The 10,695-nt window shown below is 40.1% G+C and overlaps 1 protein-coding gene across 1 annotated transcript; it reads left to right on the top strand.

The window, feature by feature from the left end:
- Nucleotides 1-872: 872 nt before the first annotated feature.
- Nucleotides 873-9,995, top strand: LOC123969597 (1-phosphatidylinositol 4,5-bisphosphate phosphodiesterase delta-1-like; the record flags this gene model as incomplete). Its single annotated transcript, XM_046047151.1, has 13 exons — nt 873-1,120; nt 1,318-1,447; nt 1,590-1,818; nt 1,986-2,187; nt 2,821-2,965; nt 3,110-3,262; nt 4,386-4,535; nt 4,660-4,816; nt 4,940-5,056; nt 5,172-5,350; nt 5,697-5,832; nt 5,924-6,073; nt 8,924-9,995. Coding segments are annotated over 13 exons (2,088 nt in total), but the record flags the coding sequence as incomplete, so codon positions are not given.
- Between the last annotated feature and the right edge of the window lie 700 nt (nt 9,996-10,695).

Genomic DNA, 10,695 nt, shown 5'->3' with positions numbered 1-10,695 from the left:
AAATGTTTTTCTTTCGGCATTCCTGTGTGACTGGGAAAATGCATTCCCCTCCTTTCATATAAATAAACATATATATTTTTAAATTATATTCACACCAAAGGTATCTATTCTTTGCCCCTCTGGGCCCCTTTCTATAATATTATTTATAGAGACCCAACATTTCCCATGAGCAAGCACTTGGCGACAGTGGAAAGGGAAAAACTCCCTTTGAACAGGCAGAAACCTCGAGGAAGATCCTAGACTCAGGGTGGGCGGCCTACTGCATTGACCGGTTGGGTTGAGTGAGAGAGGGGGACGGAGGGAGAGAGAGAGGGCAGGAGGAATGAGAACAGTAGGTGGCTTGCTACCACAGATCCAGACCCTGCAGCTCTGGAGGCAGAAACACCTGCAGAAAGCAACAGAAGGAAAGATGAGAAAGCACAAAACTACTGGGGTGAAGTCGAGCTAAACATGCATTAATGGAATAAGAATGCATATAGACAGAGAAGAAGAGCAGGAGAGAGGAACTCAGTGCATCATGAGAATGTGGTTCTAATAAAACCATCGACAGTTGTTATCAGTACTGATAACACAATAGTGAATCAAGAGAAAAAGCACTTGAAGCCTTGATGTAAAAACAATTTTCAGTGTGCAACTAGTTTTTCTCTTTTCATTGAAGACTGAATTACAGGAAAATTTGATGATGAATGACAACATATTACTAGTAATAAAATATAAATATAACAATGTGATACATTTTTATTTTATTATGTAGTCTAACTCAAAGTTCAAGTGTAATATTGTCTTTCTCTGGCTTCTCTCTGTGTGCATTCAAGTGTTTTGAGGGCTTACCCTTGCAAACTCGCCTCAAGGGCCTGTATCTCTAACAAACCCTTTCCTCTCTCCAAACAGTCCCCGTTGATGACATTGATTCAGTGCGCCTGGGCCGTCAGTCTGAAGGGCTAAAAAAGTACACCAACACCAGTGATGAAGATCAGTGCTTCTCCATCTTCTTCAAAGGCAAGAAGAAAAATCTTGACCTCATGGCAGGCAGTGGAGTGGAGGCAAAGCAGTGGGTTAACAGCCTGGTGAAGATTATGAGATACATACGCAGCCTCAACCGCCAGCAGAACAGTGAGCAGTATCCTTCACAAACTCTATAATTGGGAAATGTGTTTGCATACATGTTTCTCAAAAGTGTTTTCTGGTACTCTTGCAGAACCCGATTGGTTGTTTTGTTCTTTATTAGTTTAAATCTGCTCCAAAATCTGAAGGATTGCTTGAGTTGTGTACTTGGCTAGAATACGTGTAAACCAAATCCTTACATGTAAATACCAGTTGGATCTTCGAATGCATGAGGAATGCTGACAAGAATCACGACAACATGATGACCCTGAAGGAGGTGAAGGCCTTCATGCGACAGATCAACATTGAGGTGGACAGCCAATATGCAGAGCAACTTTTCAGGGTGAATCTCTCATAAAATTCATCAAGGAGCCATTGTATCTACATGTAAAAATCAATATACATTCCATAAAATGTGTAGTTCATCAAACTTAAAATCTAGTATATCTCATTGATTGGTTGTCTTTTCATGTCTTGTTGCATAGAAATGTGACACATCCAAATCAGGCACCCTGGAGGGTGCAGAGATCAAGCAATTCTACGATGAGCTGACGCACCGGAAGGAGATAGATGAGATTTATGGGATGTACGCTCAAACAGAGGGTCAGATGAGTGCCGGAGACCTGCTGAACTTCCTGTTGAATGAGCAAAGGGAGCAGGTGTCCATGGAGGACGCTCTCAAGCTAATTAAAAAATATGAGGTGGATGGGACAGGTAGGACTAACTCAGAAACAAAACTGATTAGTCATTAGGGGTTTTATACACATGGTTTACTGGCAGGTGTGCATTACAATTATGGGAACATATTATCATTGCTTTTATTCTGTAGTTCACATTCCACGAATCATATCCATCGTGTCTGTCTGTCTTCTGGCATCCAGCGAAGCAGAAGAAGCACTTGACCAAAGATGGCTTCCTGATGTACCTGCAGCACGAAGATAACTCCATCTTCAAACCAGCTCAGAAACCACTTTATCAGGACATGCACCAGCCGTTCAACCATTACTACATCTCCTCCTCACACAACACGTACCTGATGGAAGACCAACTCAAAGGACCCAGCAGCACAGAAGCCTACATAAAGTAACTAGTCTTACCAACCAACTGTACATAACTGGCAACTAGATGTGCTTATGTTGGACAGATAGATAGATATAGTATGAACTAAACTTAGGAAGTAAACCAGGAACCAAAAGTACTTTTTTTGCAAATTCCTACCTTTCCATTGCATCTAAACAACTGGAGATTTAGGCCAATTAGACAAATAAAAGATTTTGAAAAATAGTTTTGATTGAGATGCAATTTTTGCATGCAGGGATCTTTGTAATTTATTAGTGCACAACAGTAATATCTTTGAATGGATGAGAGCTTGTACATGTTGGTGTTTTCAGTTTCTTTTGTTATATGTGTCTGCATTGAAATATCACATTTTCATACTTGTAGTAAGGGAGCTGGCTACATAATTGTGTTTAAACTGTCAAAAGTATTACAAGAAAGTGAAATCCTAAACGTCCTAATATTTATACTTGCGACAACCAGCCTCCACTTATAGTCGGACTGATAGATGCACAAAAGTTGTAGTAGTCTCTACACTTGTGTTAATCCACCTCAATAAGTCCTGGGCTTTCAAAAAGTAGCTTTAAACCCTCCTGAGATGTAAAAAGGGCAGGAGTGATGCCAGAGGTGTGTTTTCACAAAGGTTTTCCGTCCATGCAGAGCACTGATGAAGAGCTGTCGCTGTGTGGAACTGGACTGTTGGGATGGGGCTAATGGCGAGCCTGTTATTTACCACGGCTATACACTCACATCTAAAGTGCTCTTCAAAGACGTCATCAAAGCCATCAAAGAATACGCCTTCAAAGTATGTGAGATTTTGTATATTCCCTGTGGGACAGGATGTATCAGGCTGCTGATGTTGACGATTGCATTTCTTTTCCGTTCTTGTTGTACTCATTCATGCTATTAAGGAATAAAAAATTAATGAATGCTTTTTTCCTTTTCCCAGACGTCTGACTACCCAGTGATCCTGTCTCTGGAGAATCACTGCACCCTGGAACAACAGAAGGTCATGGCCGATCACATGATCAAAATCCTGGGTGATGCTTTGGTCAGAAAGCCTCTGGGCACCACCATACCCACAAACTTCCCCTCACCTGAGGTGTGTGGCCTGGTTTACGGCAGCTCACTGATTCAAATAACATTCACAATCTTTAGAGCCTTGCTGTAAATACCTTCCCAAATAAACACCAAAGGAAGATCACACCTAAAAATTCCAAGTTAAAGAACCGCTCTGCCAGATTGGTTTCAATTTCCTATTAACTTTAACTTGACTTTTAGATTTGTCTTGGAAAGGAAGCTGATGAGATTAAAGTAACACCCACCCTCATTATGTGAACTCTAAATAAACACATAATTAAAACAGCATCAATCTCAAGCCTCTGCTCCTCCTCTGTGTGTTGATAATTTCCGTACACAAGCGCTTGAGTTTTGCGTTATATTAGCTTGTCTTAGTAAGAGCTTAGAGAGCAGTTGTTAATTACCTTTTACACGTTTGATCTGACTGTGAGGCTCAGCAGTTTGTAAGAAAACACCTTGCATGGTAAGAGCCAGTGGAATTTAAGTTGTGTGAACAGAGGTTGGTACATATATAGTGTTTGTACACAAGACATGCAAGGAAAGCACACATTCATTTAACATTATATTGATTGACTTCATGATTGCATTTTACACTCTCCTTCCCATCTCTCTCAGAAATGTTTGCCTCTCTTTAAATAGCCGTTTGGCCTATCCTGGCATTTCTTTCTTTTACTGTCTTTCTTTAGTTCCTTTTCTGTTTCCCCCATTTCCTTTTATATATTTCCATCTTTAAACCTTATATCTTTACTAGTAAAGACATCTATGACTCCCAGATGAACTGAAAAATCTTCTCATTAATAGGAAAGACACACAAAGAGGGGATTTGCACGTCAGATCATTCTTCAGTGACATTCCCAAGCTCTTGTGGGCAGCCCTGTTCAAATGTGGCACCCATGGGTTGAATGCCTTTGGCATTGTCAGCCTCAAATGAAATCATAATTATGCATTACACAACATTTTCCTTTCTGTCATTGGCTGGTGAAAGGGTGTGACTAGAAGACACCAGTAACACAAGCGCCTTGACATTGAAAAAATAACAATACTTTGCTTTCCTGCATTTAGCAATTATGTTCCACATTACTGCATAATATGTATCTCGAGTTGCATGACAACACATAAAACACATTTTGTCTGTTTCTGTGTAGGAGCTGAAGGGCCGGTTCCTCATCAAGGGAAAGCGACTGAACAAACTGGATGCTGCCTTTAACAATGACAGCACCATAGAGGACGAAAATGTGTCTGAGGAGGATGAGGCTGCAGACTGTAAGGAGAATAGCCAAAAGGGCAAACCAAAGGTGTGTTAAGTTCATACTACTTAAGTGTAATTAAAAAATATATATACCGTATATATACAGTATATATTCTTCAAATATCATCTTTGAATGAACAAAACTGATCCTCTTTCCTGTCGTCTTTTAGAAAACAAAAATCAAACTTGCCAAACAGCTCTCAGATGTCGTAATCTACTGCAAGAGTGTCCATTTTAATTCGTTTGAACACTCCAAGAACAACCAGGCCTTCTATGAGATGTCGTCCTTCAAGGAGAGCAAAGCGTTCCAACTGGCTGAGACTTCAGGTAAATACGGCACATACCCACCTCACTGTCAAGTTCCAGTTAGACAACAAACGTGATTGTGACTTCTCCGGAGTGGAGAGTGAAAAAAGCTTAAAGCATTGGTGTTTTGATGTGCTTTCGTAGCTACTGGCTTCATCCATCACAACATGGACAAACTTAGTCGGATCTACCCAGCTGGCTCCAGAACTGACTCCTCCAACTATAACCCAGTGCCCATGTGGAACGTCGGATGCCAGATAGGTACAGTCCCATAATAATATACAGAAATCCAGCCATTGGTGTTTTAAGTGTTATTGTTATATCACAGGTGATGATTTCACTCTCTTATCCCTTATCTCGCTGACGTGGTTTTTAGTGGCGTTGAACTTCCAGACTCCCCACAAGGAGATGCAGCTAAACCAGGGTCGGTTTCGACCAAATGGTTTTTGCGGCTACATCCTGAAACCTGAATTCCTGAGAAGCCCGTCGTCTCAGTTTGATCCCAACGCACTTACCAACGGGCCCTGGCTGCAAAAGAAGACGTTTCATGTGATGGTGAGAGTTACTTGAGGTTAAACCTGAAAGATATGTCTTAGTTAGGGTTGAAGTCGCCATGTGGAGTTTCCTTTTGAACAAACAAAGTTATGTTTACATCCCTGTGTGTGTGTCCTCGAGGCGTAACAAGTATTTTGAATCCACCTTAAACGTTTGCAGAGGCGATTCTTAAAAAAAAAAGAAAAAGTCACCTACATTGTTCGCAAGCCAGCAGGTCAAACACCTCCACAAGGGTGCATTACATTTTCTGTAATTATAACTATTGCTGTAGCTGAAGCTTTTCTTTTCTTTGTCACATTTGTATTGTTACATTTTTGTGTTTGTGCTTCATATCCCAATACAAAAGGTGATCTCAGCTCAGCAGTTGCCCAAACTCAACAAGGACAAACCCAAATCCATCGTCGACCCTCTGGTGAGAGTGGAGATTTATGGTGTCCCAGCAGACAATGCCAGCAAGGAGACACCCCACATTGACAACAATGGTGAGCATAACACACACACATACAGAGAGATGGACACACACTGAATTGCTCCATGCATGAATTCTCTGCTAACAATAATCCATCCCTGCAGGGTTCAACCCCGCGTGGAATGAGAGTCTCCAGTTTGACATCCACGTCCCAGAGTTGGCCATGGTGCGATTTGTGGTGGAGGACTTTGACAAAGCATCCCATAATGATTTCATCGCGCAGTACTGTCTACCGCTCACCAGTGTACAGAACGGTAAGAAGCCCCAGCTCAAACAGCATGAAGCACTGAAGTGGACTGAAGTAGGGTTGCCACCCGTCCCTTAAAATACAGAATAGTCCCATATTTGAGAACTAAATAGCATGTCCCCTTTTGAATCAATACAGGACGCAGTTTTTCAGCATCCCAGGCAAATCGTCCCCCCCGCATTCTGTGAAAACTTATCCTTTTCTACCCCTGATTTGGTAATTTTCACTGACATTGTTGGTTTGATTAATACCGTCAGGGTCAGGGCCAATCTGTGTCAGATAAGAGAGGTTCTCTTGGCAGCTCGAGAAACTCCCCGCGTCCCCTCTGCAATGAAAGCAGATGCTAAAGTACCGACTACGATGAGAGTGGGAGAAATCAAATAGCCTACTTGATGAGTGTCAAGCCAAACTGCACAACTTGTTGGTCAGTGTCCTGTGTGGTACACGGTGGCATGTCAGATGTGTGACAGCATGTGGAGCCAGTGTAGTGATTTAATCAAACGTACTCATTTTCTGATTAATTATGATGGATTTCATATGCTGCCTATTTGTTAAGAAATATTGTTACAATGTAAATGAATCACATGCCTACATTATGGTATGATTTGTTTTTTAAGGTTGAGGTCAGACACATAAGCATTAATTTAATAAGAGATAAGAGAAAGATATAGGCTATTTAATACACATTTAATTATCAAAATATAGTGACTATGTGAAGAACATAAACAACTATGTGTTTTGCTTAACCAATCTATAGAATTGCATCCTTTAATACTGTAGAAATAACCATAGGCTGAATAAAAACTGAAAAAATAAATACATAAATATATTTACTGACCAATCATAAAAATACCAAAAACCCTTTACAATTACTGAAGTTCATCAGCAATTTCTCTGCAAGAACAGGTGCTCTGTGGAACTCATTAGGAGTGAGCTTTTTCTTTTCATAGTTTCACTGTAGCAGAATGACTCATACACTACTTGTGGCACTAGTGCTGAACGAGTAGTGTGCTTGTGACTAGTAAACATTTATAAAAGGAAGTAGGCCTAACATGCTCCAATACTGCACATGAAGCTACTACTGCTAATCCACTGTTTTCAATCAAATTGTATCAAAGCATTTGTTTTAGCCTATTTATAGTTAATAAGTTATGGACATGTTGATTTACTAAGTTAATAAAATACAGTTCACATCCTTTTTTTTTGTGTTCTCACTGTCACACATTGTTGGCCTATGTTTATTATTGTCATACCTTGAAACATCGGGATGGACGATGGCATCGGGGGCGCACGCACGCACGGGGTGGATAGCGGTCGTCTTATGTGCATGTCCTCACTTGCACAGACTTAACTCGGTTAAAAACTTGGTGGCCTATGACATTACAACTCGCGCTGGATATTTTACAGGCACGTAAAAGCTGCATTGAACACACAGATTGGGTTGGGCGATGTCTAGAAACTTTCCATCGGAATATGTCTACAATGAAAGATCGGGATGGACAATGTCATTGCACGGGCAGCAGTCATCTTATGTGCATGTGTTCTCGCACATAGGCCTACTTCACTCGGTAACAAAACTGGAAGACTATTAACTTAAATTAAAAGTCTTGGTGGATATTTTATGCAGGGACTGGGTAAAGCAACAGTGAATACACAGAGGTTTCACTTGTTTGATAGGCTGTGTCATCAATAGGCCTAAGCCGACGTGCGGCTCACCTGCTGCCATGATAAGGGATCGCGGGTGGAAATATAGGCTACGGAAAAAAGGCGAGTTCTCAGTCTTTTAGGCAACTTTATAAAACATACTGCTGATGGAGAAATTGGAGCAGACGGGTGGACAGAGGCAAAGAGAAGCGTGACAAACCAGGGTGTTTACCTGAACTGTAGGTGTGTATGAGTGTGTCAGAGTGTGGGGAGAAGAGAACTCCGAGGCAGGTGCAAAGCATAGGGTAGGCTACTTAAAAACAATGATGAGAATGTTAGTGGTCATTAAAACCTGCTTTCACAGGGTGGTACAATATGAAAATTTGAGATTTCTTTTACTGGGGGGCGGTGGTTTTACAATCACGATGTTATGCCGAGTTTTGCATGCCTTCCGAGAATTGCATGCACCTCCAAATAATGCTTTTAAACGCTATAATATCCTTTGTGGGGTTCATCAGTGGTGATAAATGATTCAAAGTACATATTATATAAACGTTTAAAGTCTATATTTTAATAAACTTAATAGAAGTAGCCTACCATTCCTTGACATTCAGCAAATATATGTGGTGATAACCACGTTTGATCAATGAGCACAGCAAAGTGTCTGAAAAGGACCTAAAGAAGTGGATGCATAATCTGGCAGAACATAGGACTACGCTACCTGCCGAGATTTGAATCCACCTCTTTTCTCAATAGAAATGAGCTTTATCACCCGCGAGGTGCATGCAATTCTCGGCAGGCATGCAGAATTCGGCACAACACCTGCTCAACGTCATGATGTCTGTCATGCTCTAATTCAGCTATGAATTGAATGACAGTGGGTGGGTGAATATGAGGGTGAATGACAGAAATGTCGAGGTGTTAAACTATTTCATAGATATTTTTTTATGCAGTTGCTAAGACAGGATATCCAGCAACTTCGGCTAACATCATTGCTGAGCATTAACACTTAGCCTTCAAAATGCATTTAACAGCAGACGTCTTATATAATTAATGTGTCCTCCAGCTATTTAAAAGTACAACACATCTGAATCTTGTGTGTGACAAAAGTTGCTGACAACACATGACTTCAGTCCATGCAGTGTATGAAGTGGTTCTGCCTGACTGACTTTGCTGACAAAGCTAAAACTCACTTCCTTTTTTTTCTCCCTAGGATATCGGCAAGTCCCGCTGCTCAACAAGAGAGGTGACCTCATCCCCTCTGCCGGACTGTTTGTGCACGTCATGCTCATGGACGCCCAGTAGGCTCGTGTTGGGAAAGCGTTCAGGCCAGCAACAGGATTTATTTCATTGTTGTTACTCTAAAGGGGTTTATCCTTTATCCAGTTTCAAAGCTAAATAACAGAACTGATCAAATACTTCAACAGATATGTCATGTAGAAAAAAACTATTTTCATCTGCCAGCTGCTGACTCACTGTTGTGTGTGTAACACTTTCCTGTCATTGTATAATTTTAGCTTTTTTAAAAAACCTTTGGTTGAGGGCGCCTGTACGGTAACAAGGCAAGAGTGAATGAAAATGTGAACGAAAGAGCAGCGAATGAGCAGTGTGGGAAGTTATTTAAAGAAAGTCTTTTAATTGTTGTCATGTTGGGGAGAGGTACAATAGTTGTAAATAAGGTGTGTATTCCAGCAGAACATAAACTGGCTATGTAGTTTCTGAATAGTATTTACATTTATACAGATTTCTTATACTTGATTTCTTCAGATTTCCCCTCAGGATCATACAAATCAGGGTCATACTCGTATTTCTCAAGCAGAACAACAAGCACTCAACAGTTTTTATTTGAATGTTTTTTTATGACTCTTCTGATTAGAGCAAGCCATGATTTACATTTTCTCAATTCTGATACCGTAATAATGTTGAATACTGTGTGATGTTTTGTGTGTCTGTGTTAAGGTGTCCATTCATTTTGAAAGCAGATTGTCCTGCAGAGATGGCTGCTCCAGAATGTTTGTCAATGTTTGTTTTTTTAAACGCCTTTAAATGCCTTATAACTTTTGTTTGATTATTTATATGATGAGCATATCTATGAATTAAATGTATTGGATATGAATCTGCTCTAAACATATTGAACCATAAATAACTTAATCAAGTATTTGTCAAGCAAATCCTTATTTTTCATCACTACAGCAGTTTTTACACGACAAAGTCTTTCAGTATGTTTTTACTGTCACTGTGTACATTTGCACTAGCCGTTAAATAAAACCAGCAGAGTCTCTGATCGAAGGTTTTGTGTGTTTATTCATAATATAAGTGATTCAGCCATGGAGAAAGACAATAATATGTTAAGAGAACTCAATCATAGAATGATCAGCATAAAACATTGAAAAAGAGATACATATAAAGTATAACAATAAAAAATAATCTTAATTTAAAGTATTTTTTAAATCACAATCAGGGTAAAAACCTAATTCTAGTCAGCATGTCTAATCACTATAACTTGATAGTTGAAAGTATTGTTAAAAAACCCAATATGCTGGTGAAATGATCAAGGCCTCTACCAATCCTCTCTCAACAACAGATAAAATCCTGCCTTAGCTGTTTTACAATCGCATTTCTCCACCTTACAGTGAGATACAGTAGGTTCGACAACATTTCTTTGTAATCCAACAATGAAGTTTTCTCAGAAAAGTCCTGCTTTCTTCAAGTCGCTCTGTCTCCACCTGGGGAGGATGATGGAAATCTGAACGAGTTGTGCCAAGTAGGTTTTCAAAATCCACATCAGACAGGTAGTTCTGAAATCACAGGAGGAAAACAGTTAGGCTGACCTCTACTGTACACGCTTTGTTGTTACATCAGGATGCACGCATACTAATTACAACATGCTTAGACAATGAGGCACAGATATATAAAAGCCCCTCTACCCCTCCTACACCCAGACTGAAAAAAACTACAAGGAGACACAGGTTCTGTTAATAGTTA

Source organism: Micropterus dolomieu, linkage group LG04 (assembly GCF_021292245.1).
Source record: "Micropterus dolomieu isolate WLL.071019.BEF.003 ecotype Adirondacks linkage group LG04, ASM2129224v1, whole genome shotgun sequence".
NCBI lineage: Eukaryota > Metazoa > Chordata > Actinopteri > Centrarchiformes > Centrarchidae > Micropterus > Micropterus dolomieu.
This window is presented reverse-complemented; position numbering and strand designations above follow the sequence as displayed.